The sequence below is a fragment of the Nerophis ophidion genome, linkage group LG11 (genome assembly GCF_033978795.1).
Source record: "Nerophis ophidion isolate RoL-2023_Sa linkage group LG11, RoL_Noph_v1.0, whole genome shotgun sequence".
Taxonomy (NCBI): Eukaryota; Metazoa; Chordata; class Actinopteri; order Syngnathiformes; family Syngnathidae; genus Nerophis; species Nerophis ophidion.
In genome coordinates this window covers 29498577-29517719 of record NC_084621.1, presented here as the reverse complement: position 1 = coordinate 29517719, position 19143 = coordinate 29498577, and the positions used below count along the sequence as shown (strand labels likewise).

The following is a 19143-nucleotide window of genomic DNA, read 5'->3' as shown; positions in this document are numbered from 1 at the left end:
TACAAGTACAACCCATTTATCATTTATACGTGCATACACAAGTTTTGAATTACATTTTTCTCTAAGGTTAAATTTCTCCTTTTGTTGAGAAGAATTGTTGTACATTCTTGGGTAACAGGTTATAGTTTGCCTTGTGCTGTTTGCAAATTTACCAGATCATTGAATTTTAATATTTTGGATTTGATAAATAAAGGGTTTGTATGTTCTTTATACCCAACATTATGTATTATTGTAATTGATCTTTTTTGTAGTACGGTTAGTGAATGAAGTGTACTTTTGTAATTGTTTCCACACAATAACTTAGATATGGTAAAACTAGCGAGGAGTAGAGAATATAAATATATATTTTGCTTTATTCATTTGTTATATATTTTCTATATGCGATTTCAAATTCATTTTATCATCTATTGTTATACCCAAAAATGTGTTTATTTTACTCTTTCAATATCTATTTGTATTTGTGTTTGAATTTATCTTTTACTGTTACCGAATAATATTTTAGTTTTACTGAGATTCCGAGATGGTCTGTTTTTGTCAAACCATCTTTTTTTTGTTAATTTCTTCTATTTGTATTAGCTTTTGTGTGTTCTCTCCTGAACAAAATGCAGCCGTGTTGTCCGCAAATAATACTATATCCTTTGTAACTTTTCAAATGTCGTTTATATAAAGACAATTTTGGTCCAAGTATTGATCCTTGGGGTATGCTGCAAGATATATTTAACGCTGCTGACATGTGTTAACCTATCTTCACATATTGCTTTCTATTGGTTAAGTAGCTTCTTACCCAGTTTAAGGCCTGTCCTCTGATTCCATATCGTTCCAATTTATTGATTAAGATATCATGATTAATGTTGTCCAATGCTTTAGTTAGAACCATAAATACTGTTGCAGCACATCGTTTACCATCTATTGCATTGGTGATCGCATCCATTATTTCGATTACGGTAATGCCATTGATGTAGAAATGTTAGCTCTGTATCCCTATTGGTTCTCTGCGAGTGTTCCACTTTTGTTTATAAATTTGTCATGTCTGTTGAAGAATTTTTCAAATGTTTTCGAAAATTGTAGTGGTATATCATCAAGTCTGTAATTACTAAAAAACTGGTGTAAGTCTCCGGTTTTATAAATCAGTACAACTTTTTGAAACAGTTTGATGGTTCTGAGATTTCTTCAATAACTGTTTTTATTACTTTCGTAGCAATACCTTGACAGTTTTGTTGAGGTCTTGGATTTACATTTCTTTACATTTGATTATTTCCTTGTATGTCGCATTATTGAGGAACATGGAGTTGAATTTTCTAACCTTATGCCGCAAACTAATTGCTAACATACAATGACAGGCTAATGAGCATTAGCACTAAGATCATTTTAAAATTGTACGAATGCTTAGCAAATTAAAAATTAACTAGGGATGTACCGGTCAGGTTTTTTTGTTGCCAATTGCTAGCTTTAATGACTGAAATAGTCCGATACCAATACAGATCACGTTACTACATGTGTTATGGTGAGTGGGATTAACAGTTTAAGACAGTATTTAAACTAGTTCCTTACACTCTTTTTGTTGTATACAATTGTTTAATCACTAGCTGTTTAATCACAAAAAAGTCAGTCGTACACAATACCTAAACAAAAGTAAAACTACAATGTATTACTCATTTCAATTAGGTTTTTGCATTTGCTTTTAAAAATGAAAATAAAAATCTAAACTTCCTGAAACACATTCTTTTGTTGTTTCAAGACAGTTTAGCGATTAGCATGTTTACTTCTGGCTTGCTCTTACCGTGTGAGCCATGTTGATGTTCGCCCCCCAGTGGTACCTAAGATACTAAGAAATGTTATTTGTTTGCCACAATGGAGGTGATTAGATAACTAAGCAAATGCCTGTGAGTCCAGTGACCAAAAAGACATAGTGTTAGTAAGAGGTGATCTGCCTTGAAAAGCAATAATCGGCTGAGGCCGATCACATTTTTTTGCAAAAATTATTTTTTTTCTCAGCACATCCCTAATTTTAACGGAACAACATTCAAACAAAATTGCAAATGCATTTCTACTTGGACCCAAACAGTCCCCAAACTCTGTGGAAAGTAAATATTGACCGCTAACGTTATACTACCAGTCCAGTCTGCCCCTCTATGCACTTAGTGTACACTGTGTCTGTGTGTGTGCTTGCTGACTAGCTACACAAGCCTGCTGCTCAAATCTCAAACTCTAAATGTAAAACATAAAATAGTCAATGCTTTGTGGAGCATGATTTGCAAATATCGCCTGGAAAGTTACCAGATCTTACTGTATTGCAAAATATATACCATGTTGTCGGACTATAGAGCGGACCGGTATATAAGCCCCACCCACTAAATTTTAGAAGGAACATTTTTTTCCATATATTAGCTGCACCGGACTATAAGCCGCAGATATTTCCGTTGAGAAATTTAGTTATTTACACAGTAAGACTTTGTAATTTTTATTTACATACCTTTTTATAGTTTCCAAATAGTGTCGGTAACATTGCAGTAAAACGAATGATCAAACAAAACAGAAGTCATATTCATGGACCCACTAGCTGTGGAAGCAAGCTCTCCAATCAGCTAAACAGACACAATAACTCCACGGTGAGGTTTTGGTGAATTTATGAAACTGAAACAATACAAAAAAATGCCATTGTAAGTTGATAATACTAATAAACATACCTGCAATCGTGTTAGTATATTAGAAATGCTAACGAAGCTAGCTTTATTACATTACAATAGCACGTACAAATATGCTTGAAAACGCTCCTACATCACACATGGGATGGTTTAGTAAGTAAGAATTGTTTTAGGTATATTGTAAAATTTAAAAATTTTGCTTGGAGTGGTGAATGAAAAATCATTTCAAGTAGAAGAGCTATGAACGGCTGGAAGACGAAACGGCACTTCTGTTTTCCGGTTTAAAGCTAAGCACTGCAGCCCATGCAGTGAGCAAACTCGCTCATAAGATGGCACCATACCACAAACAATAACCGATCTATTCAGTGTCTGCTTGGTTTAAAAAAAACAAAAAACAAACTATTTGCATTATGGTCATCAGTGAAGAAAAAACCATGAATTAGTCTCACTGTTTCTTAATCCTCAGAGTTCAAAGCATAGGAAAAAGTAGCGGCTTATATAATATATTTTTAACTTGTGGCGGCCCTTAACATTTTTTTCGCAGGCCACAACAACTAAATGACTGTAATTTTACTTTGGCATTTTTGCTTGTTGTTCCATCTGTTGAATTGTCTCCATTATGTCCGCCAGCAATGAGAGCCCAGCAGGTGCCCGCCGTTTCACAGTCTGCTTACTCGCCGTCCTCCTCGGACACGGGGGACTCGATGATGGACAACTCTCCCCAAACTATGCTGACCAAGAGCCTGCCTCCAGCCAACATCATGGGGCTGCCCCCGACGCAGCCCACCACCAAGGTACATGTGACAAAACTGTGACCCACCACGCAAGTTTTATATTAAATGCAGTGTTTGTGGATTGCCGGTTGACACAGTTCTTTCTACAGGGAATAATAGAATAGTAATCTTCTGAACTTGTGTAGAAGTGTAAAAATAAGTTAACCCGCTTGTACAATTGTACATACCAGGGTCTATTTCCATTTCTATAGCGATTGTTACCCAAATAACAAACTCTGGATCCACAGCCAGCTGCTGAATAAGCTAGCCTTCAGATGCGGGAACCGGGACGAGTTGCGGAGGATACAGTAGCAGCTTAAAGTCCAGCTGCAAGAAGGGAAAGATGCCTACAGGAGGAAGCTAGAGGCTAAACTCCAGCAAAACAACACTCGTGATGTGTGGAAAGGCATGAAAGCCATCACAGGCTTCAACAACAAAGCCAAACTGCTGGATGGGGGTGTAGACAGAGCCAACGAGCTGAATTTGTTCAATAGATTTAGCAATGGACCCCTTACTGGGCCACCCCCCACTACTCCTGTCCTCACACCTCCCCTGAACATCTCTACACAAACTCCTTCTCTGATACCTTCCACCGCTGTCAAGACCTGGGTCCTGAAGACCTGTGCTGCTCAGCTGACTGAGATCCTGCATTGCATCTTCAACATGAGTCTGAAGCTAGAACGGATACCAGTGCTATGGAAAACATCCTGCATAGTGCCGGTACCCAAGAAGCCCATCCCATCGGGCTTGAACGACTTCAGACCTGTTGCCCTGACGTCCCAGGTCATGAAGGTCCTCGAGAGACTTGTACTGGATCAGCTGAGACCCCTGGTGGCTCCTTCCCTTGATACTTCACAGTTTGCTTATCAGCCCCATGTAGGAGTGGATGATGCTGTTATCTACCTGCTGCATCGAGCTCACTCTCACCTGGATGGTGGGAAGGGCACTGTGAGGATCATGTTCTTTGATTTCTCCAGTGCCTTTAACGCCATTCAGCCAATTCTGATGAGTGACAAGTTGCTCAGGATGGGTATCAGTTCATCCATTGTCTCCTGGATCACTGATTACTTGTCTGACAGTCCCCAGTTTGTGCGACTGGGGAGCTCCCTGTCGGATACTGTGGTCAGTGGTGTAGGTGCTCTACAGGGGACTGTCCTGTCTCCTTTCCTGTTCACTCTGTGAACCTCAGACTTCCAGTACAGTTCCAGCTTCTGCCACCTGCAGAAATATTCTGACGACTCTGCTGTGGTCGGGTGTGTCAGAGAGGGAAAGGAATTTTTAGTACAGGACACTGATCGCTGACTTTGTGGAGTGATCTCAGGCGAACCATCTAATCCTTAATGTGGACAAAACCAAGGAGCTGGTCATCGACTTCAGGAAGAGTATGACCCCGGTGGAGCCCATCAAGATCCAGGGCCGGGAGGTGGCAGTAGTGGGGCAGTATAAGTACCTGGGAGTTCATTTGAACAGCAGACTGGACTGGAAGGATAACTGCAATGCTGTTTACAAGAAGGGCATGACAGACTCTTTTTCCTGAGGAAGCTTAGGTCCTTTAATGTGTGCAGCAAACTGTTGGAGATTTTTTATCAGTCTGTTGTGGCCAGTGCCCTGCACTTCGCAGTGGTTTGTTGGGGGAGCAGCACCAGCAAAAGGGACTCAAACCGGATTGATAAACTGATCCGGAAAGCTGGCCAAACTATTGGCTCGCAGTTGGAGGCGTTTGTGTCTGTGAGGGACAGGAGGACACTGGACAAACTGCTGGCCATCATGGACAATCCTGCCCACCCACTCCACCAGACAATTGAGGGACAGCGGAGTTCATACTCCAACAGGCTCCTTCAGCTTCCTTCCCGCACTGTGCGATTCAAGAACTCCTTCATTCCGCACTCCATCGAGCTGTATAATCACTCCCCATACAGCAATAGATAATATCCGTCCATTACCTGACACCCTCTATGTCAGCTACTTCTCTTTGTTTTTAATGTATATATTCTATTTTCTGCTGGATTTACTCTCTATTTTATGCTGGGGCTGCCACATATATTGTACATGGTAATTGGTATATATTGTATATATGTTATAGACAAAATATATCTGTATATATAAAATACTGTACACATATTAATTATATATTTGCAGATATGTTATATTTTATATTGCTATATCTAGTCTATTTATACCTGCATTGTCATTTCCATCCTTACACTCTCCATCATTGTAACTGAGCTACTGTGTTGAACAATTTCCCTTGTGGATCATTAAAGTTTCTCTAAGTCTAATATTGACTGCTTTTGTCTTGTTTTTTTTTTTGTAGAAAAAGGGTGTGAAGCGTAAGGCGGACACCACCACTCCGTCCACTATGTCGGCAGATGGGCACGGACTCATGGTGGGCCTGGGAAAGGGAGGCCACGGAAGCCAGGTCCACGACTCGTCTATGAATTCCATCTCCTCCTTGGGGGGTATGACTTTAGAGACTCCGGCTGGTATGGGCCTGGTGCACAGCCCAGGAGGCCCCGTTCTGCTTCAACCCATGATGTCCAGCACAGGACGCCGGGTGGGCAGCGGCCGCCCAATCAAGCCCCCCAAAAAGGACTTGCCGGACTCTCTGCAGCTCCAGCCTTCACGAAAGGGCAAGCTGAGCCCCCTGATGCGGTACTGCAGCGGGCTGCTCAAGGACATGCTCTCCAAGAAGCACGCGGCCTACGCCTGGCCTTTCTACAAGCCTGTGGATGCAGCGGCGCTCGGCCTGCACGACTATCATGACATCATCAAGTCTCCCATGGACCTCAGCACCATCAAGGTGACATGTGCTGCTCTTTATCATATTTATTTACCATAGCATAAGACACACTCGCTAACCAATGAAGAGCAGGACTCGAGAGCCGTAGCTTTCCTTGTGTCTTAATTATCCATCTTAAAACATTTAGACAATATTGTACACCAACTTTATGAGAAGACTTTGGTGATGACCCTTTTTTTATTCCTTGTGCACACAGCAAGGTCTATGAAAGTGTACTTTGATGGGTTTGGTGCGGAATAGGGTTGCGCAATTTAAATTATATACTAGGTCTAGGCGATATGGCCTAAAACTAAAACCTCTGACTTAAAAATAAAAAAAAATTGATTTACAATTCTACGCCCCCCTCATTTTTAAAGAAATCAATGAATACAAATGATAACTTTCCAGAAACAAGTTTCACTTAAATAGTAGTACTTTAGTTTGAAATGACACTGCATACTGCACACTGCATCCTATCCTTAGCAATATTTACATTTTTATAATGCTCTTTTTTAACCAGATATAAATTGTACTTTTTATGGAATAATTTCCAATAACTAAATTAAGAGATTCCTTTGGTAGGCAATACCAAACAAAGATGGGCCATTGCACGCTGCATGCAAATAGTCTCCAACTTTGACATTAATATAGTGCAAACTTAAAACTTCTGTCTTAAATAAAATATTTTTTGTAACAAAAATGTAGCTTTGCACATTGCATGCAAATAAATAAAATCCGATAAATCAATAAATGTAGCAATATTCAATCAATAAATAAAAGTCCAAGCGTTAAAACTTCTGTCTCCATAATAAAATATAGTATTGGACATTGTATAAAAATAATTAATCAAGTAAAACATTGAGCGGAGTTTATACTGTTAGTAAGTCTATAAAGGCAGGTTTTTCCAATGAAAAACCTGCACATCTTGGCGATTTGCAGAACAACTGCTTTAGTGAACGCTCTGTGCGTCTTCCTCCTTTTTTATCATACATGGTACCTTGTGGAAATGAGTCCAGCACACTCACCTGCTCTTCAGCTGGAGTTTATGTGTCTTGTTCGCTTCGTAAAGAGTTGCATTTCCCCCACTCGATTGGATGCTTCTGTTTCATATGCTGGAATAAATTTGTTGTGCTGCTTCCTTTTTTAAACAAAGGTTGCAGCGTACAGTCTCTTGTTCCACAACTGTTGTATCAAATCTAAACCACTGACAACACTTATTTTCTTGGGAACAAACTTCTCGCTCCTGTTCCCATCAGCTTTGGCAGTGTTTTGCTTGGCAAATGAATCTCCTCTAATGAAATAAGGGGAAGAGCAACTCTACAGAAGCTACTGGGGTCAAAAAATAGGCCGTAACATTGATTATGAATTTCTTAAATCATCTGCAATAAAAAGCTTGACTTGATTGATAAAATTGATTTATCTCCGAGGCCTCTGATATGTAGCCATTAATAAATATTTCAATACTATTATTGTATTATTATGTTTGTTGATAAGACACAAAATGACAAATTTGACAATGACAAGCTAACAAACGTGTTTTCATCGCAATGTAGCATCCTTGCTAGCAGCTGATGGCCTTCCACATTGCAAAGCCACTTATAAGTTAGTAATCCTCGCCTCCATGGCAGGGAAGAAAAATTAAGTTTTTTACATCCCTCATGCCATTTCCAGAAAACGAGGAATAGCGAAACATGCTAACTGCAAGCTGGAGCTCTTGACTGTAAACAAGGTTGGCGTTTACAAATATTTGCAGTAACAATACCAAGTAGTATAATATCAGTTCATACCACAGCGGTTAGATTGATATTTTTTTGCTATCAAAAAATATTTTGTCGTTTTTGTTAATGTTTATAAACTCATGAACTGAGCTCCTGGATAAATGAGGGCCTTAGGGGCAAAATCCAAAACATCGGCCACCGCTGCTGCCCACTACTCCCCTCACCTCCTAGGGGGTGATCAACAGTAATGGGTCAAATGCAGAGAATAATTTCGCCACACCTAGTGTGTGTGTGGCAATCATTGATACTTAATTTAAATCAGAGCCAATAGTACAGAAGGAAATCATTTGAATATTTATTGGTTATTGTTACACGGCCACACTGTTTTTGTCTGAATGGATGGATGGATGAATGTAATTGTGATTAAAAAAATATCAATTGTTCAATGATCTTGAACATTTTAGGTATTAGTTTAGATATAGTGCAATACTGCCACATTAACTACTTGGAACTAATTACTCTTTACCTTTGTAGTATCACCTAAAATTAGAATCACGTTACAACAGAATGTAACCAGGTATTAGCAAGTAGATTAGTAATAGTTTTGATAAAATAACAACAGGAAATGACAATCATGATGTCATATGTTACTCTGTATATCAGCAGCTAAATTAGGAGCCTTTTTAACCCGTTTTGAAATGGTTGTATTACAGGGTTTCTGCGGAGCATTGAAAAGCATTACAAGTCAGTAAGTGGATGTTGTGACAATTTGGGCCTTTAATGGCATTAAAAAGCATTAAATGCGATGTCCAGAGGCATTACAAAATGTAATACAATTATAGAACTTGGCCGATCGTCAATATGTCAATCCATCAAACAATAAATTAAAATTAATTAAAGAACATTGCGGTCATTATAAATTGTTATGTCTGTGTGTTTCTTTACTTTGTGTTTTGCTTTAAAACTGGATACAATACGTCTTGTGAAAAAAGCCCTGCCTCCATAGCGGACACTCCGCTGGATGGCTTGGGGGCCGGAACTTTGCCATTATTTGGAGACTGTAGTCATGTCGTCCTTAACTGACACACCATGTCATGTTAATGAAAAATACCGAGCTTGTTTCATACACAAATCCTTTATTTCTCTCACCAGTTCAACGCACATGAGCTACCTCGGCTAACATTAGCATCCCTTGTTTCGGAGGCACCAAACGTGACCTACGGTGGCTTGGGATGGACAAACAAGGCAATGCTCACAACAGACAACAACACTTTATTCTCTGACGTTCCCACATTGATTAAATTAGTTCTTTTAGCTGCATGACACTTTGTACATAACTTGCTACCGAACCCATTTTAAACAACTGTGAGGGTGTAACTCACTCTTTTTATGCATTTTATTCTTATCTTCCAAATATCTTTCCATGACCCTTTTTTTTCTAAAATGATTAAATCAATCATCTATTTCCAAACACATGCATCATTTGCATTTTTAGTATGATGTTCATTTATTATTACATAGCACCTATTACTATTTTATTTTAAATTGACTCCTGATTTAAAACATTTCCTCCAGTTTGTGACTATAACAAGTCATACTTTCAGACGATATGCATTTTTACAGCATGTTTTAAAAATGTTTAAATTTCTTCTGGTTATTGATCAACTAATTTGGAATTGGATGTTTATTTAGATGTCTTAATTGCAGTTCCCCTTTAATAATTTGTATTAAAGGTACACTGTGATGATTGACAGGCATAACTTTTTAATTGTCTATTGTGTGGATGTTACTACAGAAAAATAAATAAATACAAATACATTCTCATATGAAACAGTCTTGCAAGCCAATTCTAATTCACTAGATAGTAAAAGGTAATGTAAACTTGTCATGATTATCATTGTCAAATGCTATACACAGTTGTAAGCTTGTGACTATATACAAAATCCATATGCAGTCGGAAATGGCCATCAAATTTTAAGTAGCATTAAAAAGCATTAATTTAGTTTTGCAGATACCAGTAAAAAATTTGAATTGATATTGCAAGTAATATATTATCACAGGAGGCTGCAATATATATCGCGATATATATATTTCAGGCCTTGTCGCCTATCACTAAAGTGGGGTTGGCAAGGTTTATTTCCTACATCTTTTACATTTCCCGAGTAAGTAAGGTTTTTACTGTTCTGCCTCTCCTGACCAGAGAAAGATGGATGGTCGCGAGTACCGAGACGCTCAGCAGTTTGCCAGCGACGTCAGACTCATGTTCTCCAACTGCTACAAGTACAACCCCCCCGACCACGACGTTGTGGGTATGGCACGCAAGCTGCAAGTGAGCACGGCATTCGGATTTTACCTTTTTTTAAAAGCGTCAGATCAAAGTTACCTTTCATCCTAGCATTGGTGGAGGCACTTCAGCAGCTGGTTATGTTGCCCTATTGGCCCAAACAAAACATTTGGCTCATTTTATTTTTTATTTTGTTTTTCAACATGACCTCTGATGTCCATCAAGAGTTTTGAATCCACCGTACCCCGCTCTTTTCTGCTCTTCAGGATGTGTTTGAGTTCAGTTTTGCCAAGATGCCCGACGAGCCACACCTGGACCATGGTGCCATGTCCATGAGCGGCCACCCGACTTCCTCGTCGTCATCCTCGTCGTCGTCCTCCTCCTCCTCTTCCTCATCCGCCTCCGAGAGCGAGCCCAGCAGCGAGAGCGAGGAGAGCGAGAGCAGCCCCAGCTCGGACAGCGAGGAGGAGCGGGCGCACCGCTTGGCGGAGCTGCAGGACCAGGTGTGCACGCAGGTGAGTGTTCCTTTTTCATCACACTCGTCCTCACCATGCGCAACATACTTACAATTACCACACTTTTTGAAAAAAATTGTAATTAATCACTAATGGGACCTACATTTTCTTATCTATTTTAGGGCTGGACAATTAATCGAATTTTGGTTTTGAGTACGGCTTCTCACGATCATGAAAATAAAATAATCAAAAGTTATTGGGTGGTGAAATGGATGAGTGAGCATGTAAAGGTTTCATACAAGTACCTTACACAAGCACAATGTACTTAAAGCACTTATTGATACATTTATTATTATTCACAATTGTTATGCTTTGACCTAAAATACTAGTCAACATTTTTCAAAGATTATTGGACCTATAAATATGAGGATTTTTGCATTTAATTAAGGAAGGTTTTATAACATTTTACAAAATGCACACGCTCTGGTGGTAAAGTAAGTCTAAAAGGTAAAAAACAGTTAAAATGGAAAAACTATATTTACAGTTGATATTGGTCTTACAATAAATACTAACATTTTCAAATTATTGAATTACCGTGTTTTTGATCAAAATTACAATATTAATCAAAATTAATTATGATTTTATTTTTGCCATAATCCCTATAGAATGCATTTGTAAAGTTACAAAGGACTTAAAGTTGGTATTGTTTGCAGACAGGACAGTGTTTTGTTCAGGAGAGAACACACAGAAGCTAATACAAATAACAGAAGAAATTAACAAATTAAAGAGATGGTTTGACAAAAACAGACTATCTTGGAGTCTCAGTAAAACTAAAATAATGCTATTCAGTAATAGTAGAAGATAAAGTCAAACACAAATAGACAGAGTAGACATTGAAAGAGTGAGAGAAACCAAATGTTGGGGTCTAACAATGGACGATAAAATGAACTAGAAATCTCATATAAAAATACACAAAGTGTCAAGAAATACATCAATAATAAATAAAGCAAAATATGTATTGGACAAAAAAATCACTTCATATTCTCTACTGCTCGCTAGTGTTACCATATTTGAGTTATTTTTCAGAAAACTGGTTAAATAATGACAAAAGTATACTTATTGACTTAGCATGTTACAAAAAAGATCAGTTAGAATAATACATAATCAATCAAAGCTTACTTATATAGCCCTTAATCATAAATTTCTCAAAGGTCTGCACAAGCCACAATAATGTTGGATATAGAGAACATTCAAACCTTTTACTGAAACAAAAATATTTAATCTTAAAGATTTGGAGCATTAGCAAATAGCTAAAATTATGTACAAAGCAAAGTGTAACCTTCTACCCAACAATGTACAGCAAGTTTCCTCAACAAAAGAGGAGTAATATAAAGTTAGAGGAACAGCTTATTTAAAACACTTTTATGCAGGTACAACTCTTAAAACCTTTTAGTATATCAGTATTTGGAATTAAATTATGGAATTGTAGAAGCAAATAAATCAAACAATGTACTAATATGATCCTCTTTAAGAATGTTTTCAAACTCGAAAGTGTTCACAAAGAACAAGAAAGAAGAATCTTAATGAACATTTTGAACCTTATCAAAAAAATTGTTAATTTTATTTATCTCATTATGTCAAACATGAACTAAACTGTTTGTCAGAACTGTATTTATTGTTATTTATGTATTTAATTTTAGTATTTATTTAGTTACTTATTAGTCCTATTTATTTACTGATTTATTCACTGTTATGTTACAGGAGTTGTAACACGTGTTAGTAATTACTGCGATACGAAAAGGGGTAGGATTAAATAAGCCTTGCTTCTCCCCACTCCTTTTCTGACATGCTGTAATAAGAAACTGTAATAATGTGATGTACTATATTGTAATTGTATGCATGTTCGGAATAATCTAACAGCATTTTTTCGGTCTCATCGGCAGTTGAGAGCAGTGCACGAGCAGCTGGCGGCGCTCTCCCAAGGTCCCATTGTCAAACCCAAAAAGAAGAAAGAGAAGAGGGACAAGAAAGACAAGAAGAAGAAGAGGAAGCTGGACAAGCGGAGTCGCGGTGCAAAAAGCAGAGCGGGCTCCGAGGAGTGGAAGATGCCCGCCAAGATGATGAGCAAAAGCAAAACGTTGCGAGCGGGGGGTTCCTCCCAGGCTAAGAAGAGCCAGACGAAGAAGAGCAGCAAGAACAGCAAGTAAGTACCAAACTGTTTTACCTAATTTGGGTTGCTACTTGCATTCATGAACTTTTTCACCCCTCAGGAGCGCCAAGAAGCCCTTTTACCCTCTGCTGTCCGATTCACTGCTGCCGCACTACGACTCCGAGGAGGAGGATGAGATCGTCTCCATGTCGTACGACGAGAAGCGCCAGCTAAGCCTGGACATCAACAAGCTGCCGGGCGAGAAGCTGGGCCGCGTGGTCCACATCATACAGTCCAGGGAGCCCTCGCTGAGGGACACCAACCCTGAGGAGATCGAAATCGACTTTGAGACGCTCAAGCCGTCCACGCTGAAAGAGCTGGAGCGCTACGTCATGACCTGCTTGAGGAAGAAGCCCCGCAAGCCTTACAGCGACCAAGGTAGTGTTGACGCAAAGGACTGGTTCAACCTAGGGATGGGCAATATGGTTGACAACAGTGTCACGATATAAGTGCTTTGTATTGGTCGATATGGAAAATTATTGATAGTTTTTATCAACTATGAAAAATAAGGACCAGGAGAAAAATATATTAAATGGAAACATTATTTAAAAATGTAACCTTCCTCTAATTATTATCCCCTCTGCTATCAAGGCGGAAATAAAAGGAAATGTCAACACAAGCATGGAAAACAATCAATGTAAACAAAATTATAAAATCACATTGAACACTTAACTTCTTAAATGAAGGTGCAAAAATAAGTAATATGTAATAAATGCTTAATAAAGTGTGAGAAAATAGTGCAAAGTGTGAAAATGTAAACAGAAAACTATTATCTGTAGGTTTACTACCAGAAAGTTATGGCTGTGTAACATTGAATTTGGTTTATTAATCCTTTTTAAAGATGGAAATGAATTTACGTTTTGCAGTAATTATTTAAAAATTATTGGACCAAATTAGTTATTTCAAAGTAGCACATGTATTACATTTTGTCATTTATTTTGTTTATACAGTCCTGCACTTTATTTCCTACCTGTTGTTTCTGTATACCTAAATAGGGAACAGATGAGTTGAAAAGAAAAGATGAGCGCGGCTAACGACTACGGTCCGTTTGAAAACATCCAAAAAACTGCCATTCTGTCGAGGTGACTTACCTGTTTTATACACAATTTCTTAGCTCTCAGCATCGCTCATTTTTACTTTAAATTTCTTCACACTCCATACAGAGAATCAACAGCAAGTTGGTGCTACTAAACTTAATAGTGTTACCTGATTGGCTATTAGCGTGCCCCTTCCATTGCTCAGTGATTACTTCCTGTTTTGCTAGGTCCACTAGGTGCCTTTTGTTAATGCAACCAACCTTGCTTATTAACTTACGCTTTCTTTCGACAATTTTTTTTTTTAATATATTGGTATTTTTATAACTTATATATTTTTTTGCCGAAATGTATTCTGATATTTTTTGATACTTTTCAAAATAAAGGCCACCACAAAAATTGTCATTATTCGCTTTATTTTAACAGAACATGTCATGACACATTAAATTTGTTTCTTATTGCAATCAAATAAAATAAAAAAATCATTAAATAAAATAGTAAACATACGAGACAACTTTTAGTAGTAAGTAAGCAAGCAAGCAAGCAAACAAAGGTTCCTAATTTGGTTGCTGACGTATGCAGTAGCAAATTGTGTCATTTTCCATTCTATTACTTTGTCAACATTATGAGGAACAAGCTGTAGAAGATTGAATATTAATCTACTTGTTCATTTAATTAAACTTAGACTTCCTTTAATTGTCATTCAAATTTTAACTTTGCAGTACAGATAAGAACGAAATTTAGTTGCATTAGCTCATGGTAATGCAGGATAACAGAGCAATAAGGTGCAGATATAAATAATTAGATTACTGTACAGATAAATATATTGCACTTTTGTATATGCATCCACGTTTATGGATGTATGTTATATTGTCTTTATAGTTCAGCGAGTTCATCCATTTTTGCTGGGGAATTGAGGGGATTATTTTAATGTGTTCAAGAGAGTTTAACGGCCCGAGGGAAGAAGCTGTTACAGAACCTGGAGGTTCTGCTACAGAGGCTGTGGAACCTCTTTCTAAAGTCCAGCAGTGGGGGTGAGAGGAGTCTCTGCAGATTTTCTGAGCCCTGGTCAGGCAGCGGCTTTTTACGATCTCCTGGATTAGGAGGAAGAGGAGTTCTGATGATCTTTTCCGCCGTCCTCACCACTCTCTGCAGAGACTTTCCAATCTGAGACACTGCAGGCTCCAGTCCAGACAGAGATGCTGTTGGTCAGTAGGCTCTCTATAGTGCCTCTGTAGAACGTGGTGAGAACGGGTGGAGGGAGCTTTGCTCTTTTCATTCTGTTAATATCTGCTTACTTTCCGTTTTAACATGTTCCATCAACACTTATGTTAAAATGTAATATTTTTTTCTTCTGTTGAGAAAATGGATGGTTGGATTGATGTTTAATACTTGACATAAGATTTGAGTGATACCTCAAATTCTGGTATCAATCCAATACCAAGTAGTTACAGGATCATACATTGGTCCTCAATGTGTCCAGAGATGTATTTTCTGACTTTATAAACAATAAAACATTTACAAATGATTTTGTGATAATAAAAAATATAGATGTTATCAATACAGTATCGACGATATACGGCACTTGTAGTTTGTATCAGTGGATGTCTGTGGCTGTCATGACATTTGTTTACATTTAGGATCGCGAGCTTGCTGTACTATGCAATCTACTAATAAAAGTTTAAATCAATCAAAGTGATGTAGAATTATGGGCGTTAGCTGCTAGTTAGCTAGCCATTTGTAAAAGCACCGTTTGCAGAGCGGCGCTTCCGTGTTTATAGCTTTATCTTTATTGTTAGATTTTAAGCCAACATGCATCCATTCTCCCTTTTCTGTCTTCACACTGTTTCTGCTTGCAAGTACTGTGTACCTGTGCGTTGTCAAACATGTGCCTCTGCTTGTTTTACCAGCAATGTCACGGCGTGATGGGAAAAAAAAGTTCAGGTATTATTCATAAGCAGTATAATACAGTTCTTGAGTCATGAGTACAGCAGTACTTTATTAGTTCCGGTATACCGTCCAACCCTATGCTGATATATTTTGATATCGGCCCACCCCTACATCAACTCCTGTTTTTGTTGTTTCAAGGCTGTTATGTGACTTGACAGACATTGTTTATGGTCCATCAGCGGCAAAGAACGGCGGCAAGTCCAAAGAGGAGCTGACCCTGGAGAAGCGACTGGAGCTGGAGAGGAGGCTGCAGGACGTCAGCGGTCAGCTCAACTCGGGCAAGAAACTTGTCAAACCTAAAGGTAAACGGACACTGAGTGTTTTGAAATACATAGATGTCTTACATCTTCTCTCACGTCCTCTCAGCGGAGAAGCCCAACCCCGCGGAGACACACGCCCAGCCCCTTCGCCTCAGCGGCAGCAGCTCCAGTTCGGACTCCTCCTCTTCCTCCTCGTCCTCATCCTCTTCGTCCTCAGACACCAGTGACTCAGACTCTGGATGAAATATTTTTTTCCGCGCTGGCTGAACTACATAAGAAAAGAAGAAGAAACTCAGGGACCTGGGCTGGCCCAGGACGCGACACAGCCTGAAAAGTGTTTTAAAAAAAAAAAAACCAACTACACCCAAGCAGACTACTGAAATCAATTGAATGTCGAACTGAAGGGAATTGGTAAAGAAAAACACTTATTGCCTTGGTTTCTCCCACCCACGTTTTTGTAAATACGTGTATGAACTTGTGTTTCTTTTATAAAGAAGAATTTTATGATGATCCTCCCAGAAAAGGAAGTTGGGATGCAAGGCTTCTTTGGCTGGCCTCGTGTGACAATAATAATATTTATTTGTTTTCATGGACTGCATTTCCTCGCACAGACACTGGAACATCAACCTGCGCTTCATCATCTCACATCCCATTTGGCCCCAGGACCCCGCCGAAATCCTCAGATAGTTGACAATGTTGGCTGGACCGTACTTTAAAAAGCAAAGCTGCCAGGTTCCATTTGAAGTTATTTGTTACTTTGCACAAATGTTCTTGAGGTCTTAAGTATTTCTTCTTTCCTGATTCCTGCTCAACAACCTGGTATTTATTGCCCTGCGCAGAAAGGGTCGAAAAATATTCATTGCAAATGCAAACTTTGCAAAGGGAATTTTTCTTTTGTTTATTTTTTTCAGCAATTTCCCAAAAACTTTACATCATTTCTGGTGTGGACAAGTGGAGCGAGTGTTGAGTTTCCTGAAACGTTTCTGCAGCACTTAAAACATGCTGAAGGTTTGGCTTCTCCGCATTAAAAGATTGTTTCCTATTTAAACTGAATGCAAATTCTTCAAATCAATGTTGTCCACAACCATGTGTTCATTGTTCAGAGAAGTGAAATGGATGGTTGTATATTCTTAAACTGTATATGCTGTTGCACTAACTACTGTATCCCTACTGTTCTTAATTTTGTATCTTTAGCTGCTCTTCCAGCACTTCTGTCATTCCACTTTATTGTTTCCTCAGTAGAGCTGCTCTGCCCCTTCCAATGCACACCTTTGATTTGACAGCTTTGTTTATTAAAATATCTGCGGTAGAAACATGTCTGGCTGTGTGCAGTCCATACCCAATGCAGTATCTGTGAAATATTAATTTAAATAAAACTAGGCATAAATTGTAACAATAACATATTACACAGGTCTCACATCTCGGTAAATTATTGAAGAAATTAATGTGTTGCACACAGGGGTGTCACTAGACCTAATACTGTACTGGGGCACACCTGGGGCACAAACATTTCCTGTGAGCGTGCAATGCGCGCAAGCAAAAACATTTTTAGCACTTATTTATGATAAAAAATACATAAATAGTGCTTTAAACTATGAAATCATATCAGATTATGTTGTATGGATATTTGATTAACCACCTGAAGTTAACTAATGCATTTGACCTACTTGTGCACTTTTTTACTCCAGACTTCCAAACTGCTACTGGTAAAAGCAAAAAGGAAGAGCAATGAATCTTTTTGAAATATATATTGCAGTAATCATCTGCAAATTTAACATCTACAAAAGTAAAACAAGAAATAAAGCACCCTTACATCTCTGGGTTCTTTTATATTATTTAATTTCCATTTATGGCAATGTGGCTAATCCTATTTCAGATACACAAAACTATAAACTATACACAAAACAATAAAGCCACAGTAGTAGAATAAATGAACAACTGTTGTGTGTCTGTTCAGGGAATCATTTTCTGAGAAATAAACTAACGTCTCTTTTTCATTTTTGCAAAGTGGTCAATCACTCTGGACAGACATGGAAATATTACAGTAACTGTTATACAGTTGACCAGTGGTTCCCAACAGCTGGGTCGTGACATAAAAGTGGATTGTGTGTCATTTTCAGTGAGTCGCAGTCAGATGTGTGCATGAAAAAAAAAAAGTTTAGGGAGAAAAAAATCTAATCGTGGCAACAAAACCAGATTATTTTAGCCTTTTTTCTAGTGACTATTAGTGAATATTTTAGCAAAAGGCAAACCGACTAACAAGTTGGAGGAGGAATCAGGACAGACATGGAAATATATTTTTATAAAAATCTAAATGGGGCAACAAAACCCGATATTTTCACCCATCTTTCTGAAAATAAATACAGAAATGTTACTATTTTTTCTGGAAACAAAACCAGATGCTTTAGCTGTAGCCATTTTTCTGGTGACAAAACAAGATTATTTTAGTCAAAGTCACACCGATTAACAAGACAAGTCTACTGTGCTATTTTTCTGTGAAATAAACTTGAATGATTTAAAAATTGGCTCACGACTTGATGATATGGAAAAATGTTTTTCTTAGTGAAGATAAATCATTTGAGAAGCACTCGACACACACATGCTAACTCCAAATCATCATTGATGCAGAACCAGCAGACAATAACCAACATTGTGTTTCATGTTCAATGGAAATTCCCGCGACAGCTCGTACAGCAAATTAATATGTTTGTTTTGATACAAGGAATAACCTTAGCTAACTTAGCATCAACTTAAACAATGAGGTTGCCTAGCTAGCTAGGACTTCACTTACATCTCTCATTCCTGCTGCGGGGGAATAACTTTCTCATATCCATCTAGGAGTTACAGTTTGAGTCAAATCAAAATCAAAATAATGTAATTAACAAATTGTTGTTGGCTTACGTTACCTACCACACGCAGTGATTCGCAGCCCCTCTCTCTCTCTCTCTCTCTCAACCGAAGTCTCGAGCCACAAGTGAAAAAATTACCATATTAATTAGCCATGTGCTCAATGTTAGTGGAGTGAATACAGTAGCA

At 38.3% G+C, this 19143-nt stretch overlaps 1 protein-coding gene and 1 long non-coding RNA gene across 4 annotated transcripts in view; one reads left to right on the top strand and one right to left on the bottom strand.

The window, feature by feature from the left end:
* Nucleotides 1-17420, top strand: part of brd2b (bromodomain containing 2b) — a 33816-nt gene extending 16396 nt beyond the window's left edge. Inside the window, exons 5-14 of one of the 3 annotated variants that reach the window (XR_009808791.1) lie at nt 3276-3439; nt 5733-6218; nt 10116-10244; nt 10466-10714; nt 12598-12857; nt 12925-13241; nt 14839-14931; nt 15053-15105; nt 16027-16149; nt 16214-16360. Coding sequence is in view for 2 of the 3 variants with exons in the window: in XM_061915526.1 (XP_061771510.1) it covers nt 3276-3439; nt 5733-6218; nt 10116-10244; nt 10466-10714; nt 12598-12857; nt 12925-13241; nt 16027-16149; nt 16214-16350 (1865 nt within the window). In the remaining variant the exon portion in view is untranslated. Of the gene's footprint in view, nt 1-3275; nt 3440-5732; nt 6219-10115; nt 10245-10465; nt 10715-12597; nt 12858-12924; nt 13242-14838; nt 15106-16026; nt 16150-16213 lie in introns of those variants that run through there. The other 2 variants (XM_061915526.1, XM_061915527.1) reach the window with 2 other exon arrangements.
* LOC133561892 (uncharacterized) lies at nt 14297-19068 on the bottom strand. Its single transcript, XR_009808792.1, has 3 exons — nt 19018-19068; nt 16204-16375; nt 14297-16143 (listed from the first exon to the last, which is right to left on the bottom strand). It is a non-coding gene; the product is annotated as an uncharacterized LOC133561892 (long non-coding RNA).
* Nucleotides 19069-19143: the final 75 nt, after the last annotated feature.